Raw genomic sequence first — 20640 nt, forward strand, 5'->3', positions numbered from 1 at the left:
CCTTCCCTGGGCCCATGTATGGCAGTCCCCAGCTGGACCATTCTTATCAGCATCTGTCAGAGAAGCACAGCAGGCCAGGCCTGCTTACTCCTCATTTCCCTCATTGTTGCTGAGCTAATGTTCAGGATGGATCTTGTCTGGACGTAGCTTGCTTTCTGGAAAGTCTCATCCTCCTGGCACTGAGACGGGCAGCACAGAATGCTGGCTGCGGGGCCTGAGAATGCGCCATTTGGCTGCTCGTCCCCTCCCTGATTGCCATCCTGGCAACTGTAAAACCTCCTGCACTAGCAGAACGGAAGCTGCAACAGGGAGTTTGTATGCGTCTCAGGATCACTGGGCGCCCTGCAAGACCCATCCATCCAGGATGGGATGCTCTCCAGGATGCTCTGGCTCCCCGTGGGCATTATCTCTTCCTCCAGGCACAGCTCCAGAACCTGAAAGGAGCTAGTGGGCATGGGTAGGCACTGCCATAGTGGGGTACAAATATGGCACCCCTCTTGGCAGCTCTGCTTCCATAGAACCATGGGTTCCTGGAGAAGAGGGGCCATGCCTTATTTCTCAGATGTTCTTCTCGCTCTGGCTGTAGTATGGGGATGACCAGAAACCTTGTCCTTTGTAGTTCTGATTAGGATGGAGGTGGAGTGGGGACACCATTTGTCCCTAGTCTGGTCCTGCGTGTTTGATGGGGAGGGTAGTGTAAGGGGTTGAATAGTGTGCCCCAACCACTAAATAGATGTCCATAGGAAGCTGTGAATGTGACCTTATTTGGAAAAAGGGTCTTGCAGATGTAATCAGTGAAAAGCCTCAAGATGAGATCATCCTGGATCTCCAGGCAGGCCCTAAATCCAATGACAAGTGCATCATGGGAGAAAGGCAGGGGGAGATTTGAAATGCTCAAAGGTGGGGAGAAGGTCACAGATCAGTGGAGGTGGAAATTGGAGCGATGTTGCCACAAGCCAAGGAGTGCCTAAAGTCACCAGAGGCTGGGAGAGGAAACACAGGACTCCTCCCAGAGCCTTTATGGGGAGTACAGCCCTGCTGCGCACACCTAAATTTCAGACTTCTGTGCTCCAGATGGGGAGAAAAGAAATGTCTGTTGTCTTAAGCCACGTGGTTTGTGGAAATTTGTTATACCAACCGCGGGACATGAACACAGGTAGGAACCAACCAGGGCACTGAAATTCATGATTCTTGATAGGATCCAGTCAGTCAACAACCCCAATTCTTCAGTAGCTCGCCCTCCACAATCCCCTTAGAGACCTCACCCAAAACTACTGTGGAAGATGGATTCGAGGGTCACCATCTCCTCACTTGGTGCCCTGCGATCATTAAACTCTTTCTCCCTGTCAACGCTGCTGTCTCAGTTACTGGGTCTGTCGCACAGTGGGCATACAAACCTGTTGTTCCTACAACACTTCCTACCCATCACCCATGCTTCTGAGCCATGCTGGCCACCAGGCAGCCATGTGGGAGCTGTGGGCAGACTGGAGAGGTGAGCTCCCAATAAAGACAAGAAGAGCAAGTGTTAGATCCATGAGAGAACAAAGGTCCTTTGAGGACAAGTCAAGCAGAAACCAGAAGTCCAGAAACTGAGGTCAGCCAAGACATGGCAGCAAAAATGAGGGCCCAGAAAGGGCCCAGACTTGCCTGAGAATCCTGCCTGCCACATGTGCCTGTTCTTTATTATCTATTATTATGGCTGCTTAGGTGCTACAACAGCAGAGTTGAGGCCACCAAGTCTAAAGTATTTACCATCTAGCCCTTTAGAGGAAAAGTTTGCCAATCCCTGCTTTACAGCAATAGTTCTCAAACTTTGGTGCCCATCTGAGTCACCTGGAGGGCTGTGAAAACAAAGGGCTGGGCCCCACCCCCAGAGTTTCAGATTCAGCAGGTCTAAGATAGGGCTTCATAATCTGCCTTTTTTTGTTTGTTTCTTTCTTTTGTTTTTGAGACAGAGTGTCACTCTGTCACCAAGGCTGGAATTCAGTGATGTGATCTTGGTTCACTGTAACCTCTGCCCCCCAGGTTCAAGTGATTCTTCTGCTTCAGCCTCCCGAGTAGCTGGGATTACAGGCACACGCCACCACGCCAGGCTGATTTTTTGTATTTTTAGTAGAGACGGGGTTTCACCATGTTGGCCAGGCTGGTCTCGAACTCCTGACCTTAGGTGATCCACCCGCCTCGCCCTCCAGAAGTGCTGGGGTTACAGGCATGAGCCACTGCACCCGGCCCATAATCTACATTTCTAACAAGTTGCCCAGTGAAGCGGAGGCTGTTGGATCAGGGACCACTCTCGGAGAACCGCAGCTCCACAGCTGCACTTCTTACACTTTATTATTTTTGCTTTCACTTATTTATTTATTTTTTGAGACAGAGTCTCACTCAGTTGCCCAGGGTAGAGTGCAGTGGCACAATCTCGGCTTACTACAACCTCTGCCTCCTGGGTTCAAGTGATTCTCTTGCCTCAGCCTTTTGAGTAGCTGGGATTACAGGCACGCACCACCACTCCTGGCTAATTTTTGTATTTTTAGTAGAGACAGGGTTTTGCCACGTTATCCAGGCTGGTCTCGAACTCCTGACCTCAAGTGATCCTCCTGCCTTGGCCCAAAGTGCTGGGATTACAGGGCTGAGCCACTGCACCCGGCCTGCTTCTTACACTTTAATCTGCCCATGATTCACCCAGGGATCCTGATAAAATTCGGACTGTGATCTGGGAGAAGCAATCTCCAGGAAGAACAACCTTGTGATCCAGTGGCCCCTGCCTTCCTCACCCTCCCTCTCCAGCCACAACTGATTAGACCTGGGGTGGGCACCTGAGCCAGGGACCCATGGGCTCACCCACAGTCAGTGACAGGATGCCGAACAAATAGGGTCCCTAGAGAGTACGGAAGCCAGGTAGATTCTCTCGAGAGAGTCTCAAATGTGGCTGCATAGACACCATTGCCTGTTGCTGGTGACCCCTGGGCTGAGAGGCAATGACGTGGAGTTGGGGGCCAGTGGCATGACGAGGCAAGGGCAAAATGGGTGAGCAGAGGCAGCCAGCCCAAGGAGGGGAGGAGAGGAAGTGGAGACCCGGAGATTATGAAGCTCGGCGAGGCAGAAAGCTTTCTAATTCCCAGTTCCCATGAGCCCTGACTGGGCTGTTTGCCCTTCTGTTCTGAGAAATTCCTGTGTCCCTCCAAATATGCTTCTCTTTTGGCTTAAGCTACTTTGAGCAGTTTCTTATTCGTCAAAGCCAAAAGAGTCTTAAAGAGAATGCATCCATGACCCTCTCCCGCCACCCTCACATCTTGTTTATGTTCATCTCCAGGACCTTGGACAGGGCCCAGCACAGGGGCCCTGGAATGTGGACTGTCTCAGTGGATTCTTGTGTATAGGAATTAGAGGAAGGTGGAAGAAGCTCATTCCAGGTGAGCAGAGGCACGGAGCGAGGGTGAGCATGTGAGAAGAGCCACATGAACAGGATGTATAGGGGCCAGTGGAGGGAAGGCCAGTCAGGAGGGAAGGCTGGATGCAGATGGCCTTAAACACCAGGCTGAAGAGTTGGGGTTGGTTTGACAAATGGTAGGGAGGTGTCAGAAGTCCTGCAGCTGGATGGACATGACAAAGAACAGTTGTGCCCTTTTCTTTAACAAGGATCCAGATGGCCTGGGTGACAGATGACATCTTGGGATTGAAATGAACAAATAATAAACCTATGCATGGAACTCTTACAAGAAAACATCAGGCAAAAGCTTACCAACATCGAATTTGGCAATGATTTCTTAGATATGACACCAAAGGCACAGACAACAGACTTCATAAAAAAGAAAAGCTAGACTTCATAAAAGTTAAAAAAATTTTGTGCATCCTAAGACACTATCAACAGAGTAAAAAGGCAACCCACAGTATGGAGGAAAATATTTGCAAATTATATATCTGATAAAGGATTAATATTTAGAATATATAGAGAACTTCTCAAACTCAACAACTAAAAGACAAACAACCTGATTCAAAAATGGACAAAGGTTTTAAAAAGACATTTCTCCATTTGAAAAGACAAATGGCCAATAAGCACATGGAAAAATGCGCATTAGAAAAATGCCAATTGAAACTATAATGAGATATTACCTCATACCCATTAAGAAGACCGCTATTAAAAAAAAACAACAACAACAAAACAGAAAATTGGCTGGGCGTGATGGCTCATGCCTATAATCCCAGCACTTTGGGAGGCTGAGGGAGATGGATCACCTGAGGTCAGGAGTTTGAGACCAGCCTGGCCAACATGGTGAAACCTTGTCTCTACTAAAAATACAAAAATTAGCTGGGCGTGGTGGTGCACACCTGTAACCACAACTACTTGGGAGGCTGAGGCAGGAGAATGGCTTGGACCCAGGAGGTGGAAGTTGCGTGAGCCGAGATCATGCCATTGTACTCTAGCCTGGGCGACAAGAGCGAAACTCTGTCTCAAAACAAACAAACAAACAAACAAACAACAACGACAAAAACCCAAAACCAGAAAATAGGTATTGATGAGGATGTAGAGAAATTGGAACGTGTGTGCACTATTGGTGGGAATGTAAAATGCTATAGTCTCTATGGAAACAGTATGGCAATCTCTTAAAAAATTAAACAGAGGCTGGGCACCGTGGCTTACACCTGTAATCCCAGCACGTTGAGGCTGAGGCAGGAGGATCGATTGAGCTCAGGAGCTCAAGACCAGCCTGAGCAACATAGTGAGACCGCATCTCCACTAAAAAAAAAAAAAAAATTAGCCATGCATAGTGGTGTGCACCTGTAGCTCCAGCTACTTGGGGGACTGAAGTGGGAGGATTGCTTGAGCCCAGGAAGTCGAGGCTACAGTGAGCAGTGATCATGCCACTGCACTCCAGCCTGGATTACTGAGCAAGACCCTGTCTCAAACAAACACCATAAAGCCAGGGGCTCATGCCTGTAATCCCCGCTACTTGGGAGGTCAAGGGAGGATTGCTTGAGCCCAGGAGTTCGAGACCACCCTGAGAAATGCAGCAAGATCCCATTCCCAATAAATAAATAAATACATACATAAATAAACAAAAAATTAAACATAGAATCACCATGTGATTCAGGAATTTCACTTCTGGGTATATAACCCAAAGCATTAAAAACAGGGCCTCAGAGATATTGAAAGTAATGGCAGAAACCGCAATAACTTTTGCACTATCTAATATTTGCACACCAATGTTTATAGTAACCCAAGTGTCCACCAACAGAGGAATGAATGGCTAGGCAAAATGTGGTGCATACACACAGTGAATGTTACTCATCCTTAAAAGGGAAAGGAATCCTGCAGTATGCTGCCACATGGATGAGCCTTAAGGCCATTATGCTAAATGAAATGAACCAGTCACAAAAAGACAAGTTCTGTATGATTCCACTTATAGGAGGCACTTAAGGTAGTCAAAATCATGGAGACAGGAAGTAGAATGGTGGGTGCCAGAGGCTGGGGAGGAAGGCATGAGAGTTATTGTTTGTGGGTATGGAATTTCGTTTGACAAGATGAAGAGTTCTAGAAATGGATGGTGGTGCTGGTTGCACAACATTATAAGTGTATTTAATAATATTGCTGAACTGTACACTTTGATAAATTTTGTTATGTGTATTTTACCACAATTAAAAAAATAAAAACCAAACCAAACCCTTATGCATGGGGAAAAAAAAAAAGACTGGATGGAAATAAACCAAAAGTTTATAGTAATTGTGGATTTTTTTTTCCTACTTTCCTGTGCTTTCCAATTTTCCTCTAGAGTACAATCAATAACAGTGGAAAGAAGTCCCTGGAGCCCAGTGCAGTGGCTTGAACTGAGAATACACTCACTGGCTGTTGCAACCGAGACTCCGGTTCTCGCCTCTCTTTCCCTGACTCCTCCGTGCCCTCCTCTCCCCTGCAGGAAAGAATACCTGGTGGGCTAGGGGGCTTTTGTTGTTGGGTTATGTCTTCATCTTGTCTGCTCTGTGAGCCATTTACTTCTCAGGCACAGCTCTGGGCGCAAGGGCAGCCTGTGCCACAGATGTCTGTTGAACAGTGGATTCGCGTCTGTGGCTGCTGTAGAGATGACCACACGCCTGTTGGCTTCAAACAACAGAAATATATCCTCTCACGGCTCTGGGGGCCAGAAGTCTGGAATCAGGATCATCGGGCCAAAATCAAGGGGTCAGGGCTGTGCTCCCTCCAGAAGCTCTAGGGGGAATTCATTTCTTACCCCTTCCAGCTCGTGCTGGCTGCTGGCAGTCCTTGGCTTGTGGCCACATCACTCCAATCTGTCTCCATCACCACATTGCCTTCTCCACTTCCATGTGTGTAATCCTGCTCTCTCCTCTGTCTGTCTCTAGCTCTTTTTTTTTTTTTTTTTTTTTTTTTTTTTTGAGACAGAGCATCGCTCTGTTGCCCAAGCTGGAGTGCAGTGGCGCAATCTCGGTTCACTGCAACCTCCACCTCCTGGGTTCAAGCAATTCTCCTGCCTCAGCCTCCCAAGCAGCTGGGATTACAGGCACCCACCACCATTCTCGGTTAATTTTTGTATTTTTAGTAGAGACAGGGTTACACTATGTTGTCCAAGCTGGTCTCAAACTCCTGACCTCAGGTGATCCACTCGCCTCGGCTTCCCAAAGTGCTGGGATTACAAGCATGAACCACCGCACCCAGTCCTCTCTCTCTCTCTCTCTCTCTCTCTTTTTTTTTTTTTCATTGGGACGGAGTCTCACTCTGTCACCCAGGCCGGAGTGCAGTGGTGCAATCTCCCCTCACTGCAACCTCCGCCTCTGGGATTCAAGCTTTCTCTCCTGCTTCAGCCTCCCGAGTAGCTGGGATTACAGACATGTGCCATCATGCCCGGCTAATTTTTGTGTTTTTAATAGAGACAGGGTTTCGCTGTGTTGGCCAATCTGGTCTCAAACTCCTGACCTCAAGTGATCCACCTGCCTTGGGCTCCAAAGTGCTGGGATTACAGGCGTGAGCCACTGCACCCAGCTTCTCCTCTGTCTCTCTCTCTCCCTCTCTCTCTCATAAGGGCCCATGTGCTTGTGTTTAGGGTCCACTAGGATGATAGAGGATTATCTCCCCATCTCAGGATCCTTCGCTTAGTCACTTCCGCAAAGTCCTTTCTCCTTTGCTCCCTTTCATGGAAGGTAATGATCACAGGTTCCAAATTTTTTGGGGAGGACATTATTCAATGTGTCACAACTGGCTTTAAGGATTAAGCAGGGTAGGTGGAGACCAGACCCCCTTAGCTCATGCTCTGGGGCTGTCCCGGGGGATAGCTGGGAAGAGAACCTGGGCTGTGATGGGTGAGGGTTCTCAGGTGTGGCCTCTCCTGCCTGAGTTCACTACAGTGTCTGAGTCAAGTCAGGAACGCAGGCAGGGCCAAGCCTGGGTCCAGGATGGACGAGGGACTGAGGGTTTTGCTCAGAGAAGTTCTTTTCTTTCTGGACCCAGGGTCCTCCTGCTTTAAGAAGACCCGGTACGTGGGGGAATTTGGGGGCTTCACGAAGCAGCCTCTGAAAGGCAAACCAGAAAGCATCTCCTGTTTACAAAGGGTTTCTGCATTAGTTTCCAGGTTCTTGGTTGCCGTGGGCTTGTCACTGGGTCTGCTGTGTGACCTTGGGCAGGCCGCTTTCCCTCTCTGTCCTCAGTTCTGGACAATCACTGGAGGCTGTGCCAACACCATTATTCAGACCTCACTGCAATCCCCCAAACCCCACCAATCTTTGCTGCCATTCAAGTCTTTGGGAGCCCGGGGAATACTACTTAAAGGCATTTCTCAGAACAAGGTCTCAGCTCAGACTCAGTGGCTCACGCCTGTAATCCCAACACTTTGGGAGGCCAAGGCGGGAGGATTGTTTGAGCCTAGGAAACCAGTCTGGGCAAACATGGCAAAACCCGATCTCTACAAAAAATACACAAAGATTAGCCAGGCATGATGGCGCATGGGTCACACAGCAGACCCAGTGACAAGCCCACGGCAACCAAGAACCTGGAAACTAACGCAGAAACCCTTTGTAAACAGGAGATGCTTTCTGGTTTGCCTTTCAGAGGCTGCTTCGTGAAGCCCCCAAATTCCCCCACGTACCGGGTCTTCTTAAAGCAGGAGGCCCCTGGGTCCAGAGAGAAAAGAACTTCTCTGAGCAAAACCCTCAGTCCCTCATCCAGCCTGGACCCAGGCTTGGCCCTGCCTGCATTCCTGACTTGACTCAGACACTGTAGTGAACTCAGGCCTGTAGTTCCAGCTACTGGGGAGACTGAGATGGGAGGATCACCTGAGCCTGGGAGGTTGAGGCTGCAGTGGGTTGTGATCATGCCACTGCACACCAGCCTTGGTGACAGAGCAAGACCCTGTCTCAAAAAACAAACCAAACCAAGCCAAACCAAAACCAAAACAAAAACTCAGAACGTCTCAGATTTTAGCAGCCCCAGCTGTCTGCTTCCCTTCCACGCCCTGTTCCAGAGGTGTCTCTGAGAATGCTTCCTGTCATCCTCCCCAGGGCCAGGAGGGAGGTGTTAAGCCTGGATCTGACTTCCATACCCAGAAGGGCTCTAGACAAGGTCCCAGCAGCTGCAAGTTGGGTCCACAGAAGAGCGACCCCAAAGATAAAACTAAGCATCTGAAAAGTAAAGCAATGGTGGGCAGGGTTTTGTTTACAAACACAGCGAACAATGATGGCATCCGTGTCCAGAACCTATTCTGTGTGTGTGGATGGGGAGGTGGGGTGCCTGCTGACCAGCAGGGACAAGGACTGGGTCTGGACCTGGGGGTGGAGGTGGGGAGGGGACCATATGGGGGAGTCTCCCCATCCCTGGCGTACAAATAGCCCAGGAACCAGGGGGCCTGAGGACACTTATTCATGGTGGTCTGATTCTATGGGGTGGGATAAATGTCAGGGCATGGACCGTCTTTAGGCATTAAGGACATTCAGTGATGCTGTTTTGGGCTATTTCATTCAATAAAATATCAAAATAACCTCCTCCAGGGCACCTCACCCTTCTAACAACCCAGATTCTAAAGGGTTAACCTTGAGCCCAATAGGGGCTTCAGAACTCTGCTGATTGCTAGTTTATTAAACATATTTTAAATATCATTACTGATTATAATTATTCCCAAATTCCATGAGCCCCTGCTTGCTCTTATCTTCCTGGCCAGTAGGTGGCAGCACAGGAGCATTCAAGGTTCAGGGATGCCGGGGGGGAAAAAAGGCGCAAAACGTTGGTGGTTCAGTTAAACTGCCGGACCCAGTACGTGGGGGAATTTGGGAAACCTCTTCTTGGCTCTGCGGTGGTGCCCTGCTTACCACCAGGAACCCACCCACACATCACATCCCAGTGAGCGTGGGCAGGGGAGACAAAGGGAAGAGGATGACTCCACTTCTGGGAGCTCATTTGGGGAAGACGGCATTTGGGGGTATGTCAAGTGCTGTCCTGGAAACTTTTTCCCCAAACCTGGGTCACACGTAATGAGATAATGCATTTATCTGCCCTGCTGTAAGTGCTTAGCCAGTGTTAGCTGTTCATACACATACTTCACTTCATTTAATCCTTACAACAAACCATTAGGTAAGTCTTAGCAGCCCATTTTACAGATGAGAAAATTGAAGCTCAGAGGGCTGGCTTCTGTTGTCCAGCATCACATGACAAGAGAAAGCAATGTGGGGCTTTGAACCCAGGCCTCAAAGTCCAGCTGTGTTCTCCTTCTAGCTGGCAAGCGGATTGATGCTGAACCTTTATCAAGCAACACACACAGATACTTCTCAAGGAGAATGTGGGGCTATACCTCCCAGGGCACAGGAGTGGGTAGACCCAGAATTTTCCTGGGGGAGGTGTGATTTCAGAGGAACATGGATCAGAGACCAGGGTGTGTGGAGGGAGGGGCTGTTGAGGATGAGAGCTGGTCCCAGCTGCTGGGCTGGGAGGCAGGAGACCAGACTTGCATTTCGTTTCTGCTGTCCCATTGCTGTGTGACCTTGGGCAGGTCCTGGCCCTCTCTGGGCTTTCCTCTCCTCATCTGTGGATGAGATCATCTCACAGGGTCCTTGCTGGTCCCCACTGTCCCAGAAATCCAGAAGCTCCAGTACTAAACCCTCTCATGAACAAAAGAAAACCAAGCCCATGCCTCATGAAGCTGGTGCTGGGATTAACCAAGGTCATGGACAGAAATGCCAGTTGGCCTGTGTAAAACAGCTCGGCCCTGAGGCTGGGCCACCTGGAGCCCTGGGGGTGGCCTTGAGGAGGCTATTCCTGCCCTGGTCCCATCTGAGGGTTCACCTATCACAGGTGAGGCTGTCCAGGAAGCAGGTGCTGTGGTGGTTAGCGGTGGAGCCAGGAGGAAGCAGCTTGCAGCACAGGGAGCCGGCAGCCTGGGATGCAGGCCTGTGCTGCCTCTGCCAGCCCATGGGATCAGAGCAAAGACCACTCTTGGTGGAGACGGCCAGGGCCTGGGCCCCTGTCTTGCTCAGCCACTAACCAGCCCTTTGTGCCCCCTCCCCTGAAGAGCGCGAGTGAGCCAGGCTAGAAAGCTGAGGTGCCCCCGGGAGGCTGTCCTTGAACCACACTCCTCAGAGCAGCTGGGCAGCGAGTTCTGTCTCGAAGGGGGATCTGTCCCACCAGGAAAGGGGTAGGCCTGCGGGGAGGGACCTTGACCACCCTGTCCTTCGGGGTGGGAAATCCAGGGATCAGCACCCCCACTCCTGTAAGCCCAGGAAAGACCTGGTGGGGAAAGGCTGGATCTGTAGGGAACCACACGCAGCAGGTCGGAGCCCAGAGGGGTGTGTGTGTGTGTGCACATGTTGGGTGTGCACAGGTGGTTCACTACAGGTGCATGTGTGTGGTTGTGCGCATGGGTGTATATGTGTGCAGGTGTGGGGTGTGGGGGTGTATGAAGTGTGTAGCATGGGTATGTACCCATGTGTATGTGTATGTATGCAAATGTACATGTGTGTGTATATGCCCATGTGCAGTATCTTGTGTCCCTCTGGCATTCAGGCAGGGGCTTCCAGCTTTGGGCACCTCTGGCAGTTGGCAGCGTGGTCTAGATGCCTGGAATTGGCCCTGTCCTCTGGGAAGAGGACTGGCAGAGTAAGAGGAGGCCTCTGGGCAGGAGCAGGGACAGCAGAGCAAGATCTAGGAGACTTGACTCTGTGCCGGGCACTGGGCTCAGCTCCTCACCCATATGGCCTATTACTTATCACAACCCCTGGGGCAGGAGGTGTTTTACACCCACTTTATGGTAAAGAGACTTTTGCATCCTCAAAGTCACACAGCTAGTAAGGGGGACATTCATCCAGCCAGTGCATTCATTCAACAGATGATTTATTGAGCACCTACTATGTGCCAGGTCCAGTGCATGATGAACAAAACAGGACAAAGTCTGCCTCAGAGGACAGGCTAGAGGGTGGGGTGGGGATTGAGAAGCGTGGCGGTAAGTGAAGTTTGTTGGTGGTAAAGTTGCTTCAATTTCTCCTGCCCCAGACCAGGATTGGCCAGGGGAGTACAGTGGAGGTTGAGCCTCTGGGTGTGGTCAGGTGGGCCCAGGGCTCAGGGAGGGGAGCCTGCAGGGCCCCTGGCTGAATGTGTGTGTCAGGATGGGAGGCAGGACCTGCCTTGGGCCCCCAGCACCTTGAAGCCTTGGTCTCTCTCTTCTCCACCCGCTCCTGGCCCCGCCAAGACGAGAGGCTGAAGCCAGACTCTAAAGGTGTTCACCCTGGGGTGGGGGTGGGGGTCCCTCAAAATGGCTGATGCCTGATCCCACCCCAGACCTGTCAACTGAGAATCGGTGGGGCCAGGAATCCAGATATTTGGCACGTGCCGCAGTGATACTGACCTGCAGCTGTGCTTAGGTGCCTCTTTCTAAACTCTCAAGCTGCCTCTAGACCCAGAGTCCTTGCCCAGCCCCATCTGTGAAATGGGCAGAGTGCTGCAGAGTATTCTTGGGAGGAAGAAGAAAGGTCCTGCCCATCACCTGCCTCCAGCCCTGTCCCCACACTCGTTTCCTGAGCAGGGTGAAAGAGCTTGGAGGATGTAGGGGTGTGTGGGGGGACTCACATAGTTTTTCCAGTTCACACGTAGATGGCAGCTGTCCCTGTGTCTTAGCTTGGGCTCCCTGGGAATGACCCCCAGGAGCATGCTGGGTGGGAGGTGCTGGACAGTGGTCTCAGGGGAGATGCCTGCGAGGCACTGAGGTCTGCAGGAAGGTGAGGATGAAGCCGGGCCTCGGGGCCAGTCGGCTGGGGCCCCAGTGAGCCCTCGGGAGCTCTGGAGCTGGGATGTTCTTCATAGAGGTCCCCGACATTGGTCAGTCCTGGCTGTGGCCACACTAGGGAACCAGCAGGGGGAGGGGGTGGTGAAACTTGGGTGACCAGGACGACTTCCCAGTGAGAAGCAGAGCTGAGAGCTACCTGGGCACCGTGATGCCACTGCACCCTGGGCTGCTGTCCACCGCAGACCTGGCCTTGGGACCCTGTGAGCACCTCAGTTCTGCTGCCCAAGCACCGTGCAGCAAGCTGGGGGTTGGGGAAGAGGGGTGGAGGCAGCAGATCCAGGCCGTGTGGGCCCTCACCTCCCCATCAGGTCTGGATGCCGGGAAGGGGCAGGCCTCCCGACCCAGACCCTCCCTGAATCCCCTCTCCTTGGAGGCAGGCATTGGCCTCCCTGCAGGCCTGCAGAGCTCCAGGCCTGCATCCTCAGAGCCCTCAGGCTCTGGATTTCTGGGAAAGAGAAGTTCCTTCATCCTGACCTCCTGCTTTGGGGGATGTGGGGGCCAGGGAGCCCAGGAGGCCTCGGCTCTGTCCAGCCCTTCCCATCGGGCCTGGCAGAGGGTGCAGCTGCCCTCGGCAGGCCCCGTGACGCAGGCCAGCAGCAGGGAGGCTGCCCAGGCTGGGGCTGAGCCAGGGCCTGCGGAGGGCCCTCTGTCCAGGCCAGATGGCCACTGCTCTGGTGGGAGGGGCTGCCAACACCTCCTCAGTGGCCTGGCCGGGTTCTCCAAGCTTCCCTTGTCCAGCAGGGCCTTCAGCTGCTGTGTACCGAGAGGCTGCACTTCTTCCCCGGCAAGTGGGGCTTTGAGATGCCCACCACCTGCACTGCCTCCCCGGGCCTCTCTCCCCACTCCAGGGCCCACCCAGGCCTGCCAAGTCTCACGTCAACACTGACCAAGGCCCTGCAGGAAGCCTGTGAGGTGGCCTGGGCAGCGGGGCCTTCTGTCATAGCATCCCCTCCTCTGCAGTTCAGGCTGGTCAACTCCTCATTCATTCATTCGTTCATTCATCCATCTGTTCATTCCTCCAGCAAATAAATCAAGCACTTGTAACACTCCCGGGGCTGTTCTGAGCCCTGAAATTACACAGATGAACAAGATGGGCAAGGCCCCTGCCCTTCCAAAGCTGACCCTCTACTGGGAAAGACTGGAAAACTAAGAAACAGGGTGCCTGGTCGTGTGATTGAGACAGGGATGCTTTACGAAAGGCTGCGAAGAGGAGGAGCCAGCCAGGCCAAGTTCACGGGGCGTGGTAAGGAAGGGGCAGAAAGATAGTTCCAAGAAGAGGAAAAAGCACAGGGGGTGTGGTGGGTCTGGTGTGTGCTTGTGGCGGTAGGGGTTTGGAGGGGTGGAAGAGGGCCGTTGGGCTGGAACCCCAAGGCCTTGTAGGAGCTGGGTTTGATTCTGCGAGGCTTTCACTAGGGGAGCAATATAAACATAGCTCACGTGCAGGGTGCTCTTTGGACAGGCAGGGCATTGTGCCAATCTCCTGACATAGGCCAACTCATTCAAACTTCCTAAGAACCAGATGGTAAGTCCTATTATCCCATTTCACACACAAGAAAACTGAGGCACTGAATGGATAAGTCATTTGCTCAGTGAGATACTCCAAGTCAGTGGTGGGGCTGGGATTTGTGGTAGGCAGCCTGGCTGTAGAGCCCTAACCACTGAACCACACTGCCTCTTGGGATACATTTTCCTCCCCTACGAAAACACCTCCTCCAGGAAGGCTTCTCACCCCAGTTTGTCTGCTCTGATTAAGCAACACATCAGCACCCTATGTGGCCTAAAAGCCTGTAGAGTCCTTAGGAGGTCATCTTGTCCATGCCCCTGCCTCCAGATGGAAATGGTATTATAAGTCTCATTTTGCGGATGAGACTACAGAGACCCAAAGAGGCTTGAACATTACTTAGAGTCAGTGAGGGAGGCCTTGGTGTCTCGAATTCTTCCACCCTGGCCCCAACCTCTCCAACCCCTCCCGACCTCTTTGAGACAATTCTAAGGTTGTTTCTTGTCTGCCCACCCCTCCCCGCCCCCCAGCTAGACAGAGGCCTTCCCTGTGCCCACCACATGGCGATGCACATAGTAGGGGCACACTCAATGCCTGAAGATGGAATGGGTGGTGCATACAGGAACGTGCTGGGCTTGGTGCTGCTGCCTGGGATTCTTGAACACAGACATTTTGCAGAATGGATGTGAGCTAAGGAGTAAAGGATGCTTAGGAATATTCTAGTGAGTCAGGGAGCCAGGTTGGAGTGTTTCTGTTTGGAGAGGGAAGGGCATCCCAGCTGGAGGGAACAGCATATGCAGAGAGAGCGGGTGGGGAGGACAAGGAGTTCTGTTTGACCTGAGCATGGAGAGAAGATGGGCATTGAGCCTAGGGTGGGTGGCAGGGATGGGATGGGGGGCTGTGTGCCAGGCTAAGAAGCTGCCACTCTGGATTGGGAAGGGGTTGGGCAGGCAGGCAGAGGAGAGTAGCTGCCCAGTGAGCCCTGGATGCAAATCCTGACCTTGCTGCGTGAACTCGTGCAAGTCATAGGCCCTCTTGGAGCCTCAGTTTCCCCCCTTCATTATTTGGGGGTGGTGCCTACTCCTAAGGACCCTCCGAGCCCTGCACACACTTATTACGTGGTTGCTGCTCTCTTGCACTCTCGACAAACAGAGAGACTCCTTGGGTAGATATGAAATCTCTTTGATGCCCTGATTTCTTGTTGCCATGCATGGCTTTGCTCAGCCATGCTCCACCAGCCCTTTGAGAGGCGTGTGTCCCAGGGCCTCCCGTTCACAAGGGAGCCTGGGTTGACATGCTCTTTCTTACTTTCAAACCCTTCCTCTTGTGGAGTCCCACCCAGGGCAGGCCAGTGTCGTGGGCCTGGGCCTGGGCATGGATGTGGCCCAGCTCTGAGGGCGGGGGCATCAGGGGCATGAGTGGGATCAGCATGGCCATTGGCATCAGTGGCATCAGCTCCTCCGAGGCCCCGGGGGGGGTGAAGGGCAGCTCATTAGGATCCAAGTGGACATCACTCCAGCCCTCGGAGCTATCACTGCGGTCCTCTGGATTGGTGGCTTCATTCTCAGATATGGTGACAATCTCAGTGGTGTCTTCTCCAGGGTTGCTGTCTAAGTCCCCTGCTCCTCGGCTGGTGCCTCTCTCAAGTGTGCTGGCTGTGTGGACGTCTGCTGTGCCCTCCTGCTTCTGCCTAGAGCCAGCTGAAGGGGCACAGCAGAGCCCAGACATCTTAGCTCTGCCCTGGCCAGTCCAGAAGAGGCTGAGCTCTTGGCGGCAGGCGGCCACAGCCAGGCTGGTGAGCAGGGTGCTGGACACTAGGTAGAGCAAGGCAGGTTGGCCCATCTGCATGAGGACCATGGCCATGAATGTGACCAGCAGGCCCACAGCGTAGGCCACGGTGCAGGCCACGAAGTAGACCTGACGGGAGCGGACTTGCACATCGAAGCGGCAGCAGTAAGCAACCAGGAAGCCGGGGACCACGATGTCACCGAAGCCAAGGATGGAGAAGGGCTGGCTGCACAGGGTCAAGGCGGAGACTCTTAGCCGGGGCACTTTGAGCACCATGGGCAGCCTCTCGTGGCTTGAAGACTCTGCAGGGCCCAAGGCAACCTGTGCCATGATGCTCTCACCGGTTTTGGTGAAGAACGGGGTGACGAAGACAAAGAAGACGTCAAAGGCCAGCAGGGCCAGCAGGAAGGAGGAGAAGTTCTTGAGAGTGGGCAGCCGCACACGGTGCAGGATGAACAGGCAGTAGGAAATGCCCAGTGTGTCCTGCAGGAGCCACGCCCAGCGGTGCTCGTTGCGGTAGGCCACCCAGAAGATGATCACGGTTGTGCACAGGCTCGCCAGCAGCAGGAGAGGCAGCGGCAGAGAGGCCCAGAGGCTATGCGGAGGCCTCTGGTATTGCCGCAGGGACAGGTGGCGCACCAGGGGTGACAGGCAGCTGTAGAGGCCAATGCCAGCACCCAGGCCAAAGATCCCGATGGTGACATAGACAAAGTGGTCATAGAAGAAGTAGAGCAGCAGCATGAGTGAGCAGGACAGGGTGACCACCACGCCTGTCATGGCCGGCGTGAAGTCCACTGGGATGTCCTCATTATCTTCCTTCTGGGCTCCCTCAGCTGCTGCTGCTTCCCGTGGCTGATGGTGACCACCAGGCCCCCCTCCTCTTCGGGCACGGCGCCGCTGTAGCCGGTTGGCTTCGGTCAGGCCGGCCCAGTAGCCGCCTGCGGCCACTGTGCCCACAGCCAGGATGAAGATGACCAGCATGTTGTAGTCGATGATGGGTTCAGGGGGTGCGTACATGGCCACGCGGACGACGGCCTCCCCACGAGTGTGGCTGAGGATGTCCAGCATGTCAGCGTAGTGGAGCATAGCCACAGGGATGGTGAGGTCGGCCAGGGGCTGGCGGGGATCCTGGGGCGCCAGGGTGGTGTCTGAGCACTGCTGGTCACTGACCCGGCTCACGATGAGCAGCCCGTGGGCACCTTGGCCCTGAGCCAGCCAGCCTTTCGTGTAGAAGCTGCAGTTACCCCTCATGACCATGGCAGTGGTCTGGTGGAGGGGCCGCTGGCTGGGGGAGCTGAGCTGGGCCTGGTGGGGGGAATCCTCGCCCGGGCACCAGGGTGCCTTGGTGCCGTCATACAGGGGCAGGAGTGGGGCGTGGTGCAGGTCCTGGGGGAGGGTGATGTAGTCGGAGCTGAACAGGATACAGTAGTCCTTGCTCCAGTTATCCAACACCACGTGGGCCACGCCATACTTTCCCCGGGCCACGGTGCTGATGAGGAGGAGGAAGCCCACGGGGAAGAGGAAGCCCAGGCACGCCATCTTCTTCAGCTCCTACTGCAACATCTGCGGGCGGCAGCCCAATATCCCTCCCAGGGGTGGGCGTGGCCCTTTGTCACAGAGCAGTCTGGCCACCTGTCCTGGAAACCAGGGCCACACCTACCTAGTCATAAAGCTGTGTGGTCCCCAGCCGAGGGCACTGCTGTGGGGCACAGGTCCCTCTAGAATGATGCCCCCCAACCCTGGGAGACCAGGGGAGAGGTCATCTGGACCCTGCTCTCTGCCCAGACCCTAGTGGGGTTAGACCAGGTACTTTGAAATAAAAGGTGTGAGGATGGGGTCTGCAGGCCAGATAGGATTCTGAACCAACTTTTCTCCCTACCCATGGGGAGTCCAGGCCAATGTCACTCCTCTCTAGGCCTGTTTCTTTAGCTGTAAAGAAATAAGGACTTTGGGCCAGAGAGTTGCTAAGGTCCCTTGGAGCTCTGAGCTCAGTAACATCGAGCACTTTTACTGAGGGCTTACTAGGTGCCAGGTACCCTAGCTGTACCTATTGCACAGCTGCAAGGAGGTGTCATTATAACTGCCCAGCCTGAGGCTGTCCCTCAAAGTCAGTCCCCATTTCTACCAGGCACATGACCAGAATTCACCTCCAACTCCATTTGCAGTTGGGAACGGACAGGTGACCAGGAGAAACTGAGCAAAAATGATGTGAACTCTTTATATCAGGGGCTTAGGCTGACAGACTGTGGGGCTCCTGGTTTACCCTCTCTTTCCCTTTCTCAAGAGTCAGAACAAGGACAGGCCTGTGATGTGTCCGTCTATGACGAAGAGGACAATGTCCTAAGGAATGGAGAGGAAGAAAGTGAAGGGAACCAGGTCCCTGGATTCCATGTGGAACAGTAGTCCAGGATGTGCACTACGGACTGTTACAAGAAAAAGAGAGACATGATCTTCCTTAAGGCATTGATTTATCATGGGTCTCTTTGTTATAGCCGCTTAATGTTACCTTAATACACCCACTTCATGGATAAGTAAAACTGAGGCTTGGAGAAGCCCACATTGACACAGCAAAGAAGGCTGGGGCTCTTGCTGGTTAAATGGACCTTGATGTCTCCCAAATGTTTTCATGCTGGATTCTGAGCCACTCTCCTGGCTGCAACTCTGAGGCCGGGCAGACTTCCCACTGGAAAGAGAACTCGAATACTGGTGAGAGGTGGATTTGAAGCCAGGAGCCCCAGGTTTTGGCTCTGCAGGTTTGCACCCAGCTCCGTGGTGTGTGCTCTCACAGGTCACCCGGGACCTCCTGTCCGGGCTTCTTCAGGCCACCTATGATGGAGTGGATTTGAGGAATGAGGTTTTCAAAGCAGTTAGTGTGTGGGAGAGTAACCCTGGGGCCTCCGGAACCAGAAGGGAGGGATTTGGGGGCTGGAGCTTGGCAGTCCAGTTTCCATTGTCCTCATGTTCTCCCCACTGGCCTGACCTGTCACTCCAGTCTCTGCATAGGTTTTCACATGGCATTCTCCCTGTGTGTCTCTGTGTCTCTTCTCTTCTTTATAAGGACATACTTATAATGGATTAGGGCCCACCCTAATGACACCATCTTAACTTGATTATGTCTGCAAACACCCTGCTTCCAAATAAGGTCACATCAACAGGTACTGGGGTTTAGGATTTCAACATGCCTATTTGGGGCACAATTGTGGGCAGCCCCACAACACACATGTAATCTTAACCTCTAAGTATTAAGCATGCTGATTTTTTTTTTTTTTTTTTTTTTTTTGAGACAGGGTCTTGCTCTGTTGCTCAGGCTGGAGAGCAGTGGCACAATCTCAGCTCACTGCAAACTCCACCTCCTGGTTTCAAGCAATTCTCCCCCGACCCAGCCTCCCGAGTAGCTGGGATTACAGGTGTGCGCCACCATGCCCAGCTAATTTTTGTATTTTTAGTACAGATAGTGTCTCACCATTTTGCCCAGGCTGGTCTCGAACTCCTGGCCCTAAGTGAATCGCCCACCTTGGCCTCCCGAGGTGCTGAGATTACAGGCATGAGCCACTGTGCCTGGCCAATCACTGATCTTTCTCAAGGACTGTCCTTTTTTTTTTTTTTTTTTTTTTTTTTTTGAGATGGAGTCTCACTCTGTCCGCTAGGCGGGCTGGAGTGCAGTGGCACAATCTTGGCTCAGTGCAACCTCCACCTCCCAAGTTCAAGCGATTCTCCTGCCTCAGCCTCCCAAGTAGCTGGGATTACAGGTGCCTGCCACCACACCTGGCTAATTTTTGTATTTTTAGTAGACATGGGGTTTCACCATGTTGGCCAGGCTGGTCTCAAACTCCTGGCCTCAGGTGATCAGGCCACCTTGGTCTCCCAAAGTGCTGGGATTACAAGCGTGAGCCGTACCTGTCAAGGCCTCTCCTTCTATTACGGGTCTGTCTCTTGCAGTCCCATGCTGCTTTCCTTGGGAAATCCACAGGGATGAAACATCATCTCCAACATCAGCTGTGGATTCTTTGAAGTGGAGGGTGAGTTTAAAGGGCCCTGTGAAGTGGTCAGCAAGTGGAACCCGTCTGAGATTCTGACAATTCTCTCCCACCCAGTTATTTACACTCGTCTCACCCACACCTAATTTGCCAATATTTTTGGTGACTCATTTTTAAAGTATCCTTCAAAGCATTAGACTGAATTTTCATAAGAAACATCTCTCCTTGTTAGTGCACTTCTGATTCATCAGTAATATAACATTTAGTTAGATTACGACAGTAATTACAATGACAAGTGACCTGTCAGAAACATGTTCAGGAACAAATACAAGTGACTGGCAAAAAAACCACCAGCCGGTGTGAGGAGAAGCAGGCAGAGCCCAGGGGAGGAGGCTGCCAGCTGTCCCTTCCGAGTGCTCCCATTTCAAAGGGGAGTTTGGCCAGGAGGGTGGTTAGGAGAGGGAGGCTCGCCTGTAGGCCACAGGAGGGCTGTGATAGTAAAACCCTTTCTGGACCCCCAGCAACGAATGGGCAACCTAGACCCTCACTCGGAGCCCTGTTCTCCACGCAGGGAGTCGTGGATCTTTTAAAAGACAAGAACCAGCACACCCACTTTGTCACAAAACCCAGACAATCACAAGCTTTGTCGAGGATATAGGGAAGTTGGGACCCTCATACACTGCTGGTGGGAATGGAAAATTGTGCAGCTGCTGCAGGAAACAGCTTGGCGGTTCCTAGATAAGTTAAACAAAGAGTTACCATATGATCCAGCACTTCTACTCCTGGATATATATCCCAAAGAATTGAAATCAGGCCTTCAAACAAAAGCGTGTACATGCATGCTCATAGCAGGACAATTCATGACAACTTGGAATAGGTGGAGAGAACCCAAATGTCCATCCTCTGATGAATGGAGAAACTGCGTTCTCTCCACACAAGGGAATAGCATTCAGCCATAAGAAGGAATGACGTTTTGATACCTGCTACCATGTGGATGGACCTTGAAAACATTATGCTAAGCCGAAACACATTATGCTAAGTGGAAACACATTATGCTAAATGAAGAAGCCAGACACAAAAGGACACATATTGTACGATTAATTCC

The 20640-nt window shown here is 52.5% G+C and overlaps 1 protein-coding gene and 1 long non-coding RNA gene across 2 annotated transcripts; one reads left to right on the forward strand and one right to left on the reverse strand.

The window, feature by feature from the left end:
* The first annotated feature begins 9281 nt into the window (after window positions 1–9281).
* On the forward strand, window positions 9282–18649 carry LOC129017905 (uncharacterized). Its single transcript, XR_008495160.2, has 2 exons — window positions 9282–9416; window positions 17843–18649. It is a non-coding gene; the product is annotated as an uncharacterized LOC129017905 (long non-coding RNA).
* Window positions 14937–17340, reverse strand: SPPL2C (signal peptide peptidase like 2C). Its single transcript, XM_054458851.2, has one exon. The coding sequence runs from the start codon at window positions 17095–17097 to the stop codon at window positions 15043–15045; it is 2055 nt and encodes a 684-aa protein (XP_054314826.2). The 5' UTR covers window positions 17098–17340; the 3' UTR covers window positions 14937–15042.
* Window positions 18650–20640: the final 1991 nt, after the last annotated feature.

Source organism: Pongo pygmaeus, chromosome 19 (genome assembly GCF_028885625.2).
Source record: "Pongo pygmaeus isolate AG05252 chromosome 19, NHGRI_mPonPyg2-v2.0_pri, whole genome shotgun sequence".
Lineage (NCBI taxonomy): Eukaryota > Metazoa > Chordata > Mammalia > Primates > Hominidae > Pongo > Pongo pygmaeus.

Bases quoted from the DNA above. Each gene is read 5' to 3' on its own strand.
- SPPL2C (XM_054458851.2), bottom strand. From the start codon at position 17,097: ATGGCGTGCCTGGGCTTCCTCTTCCCCGTGGGCTTCCTCCTCCTCATC.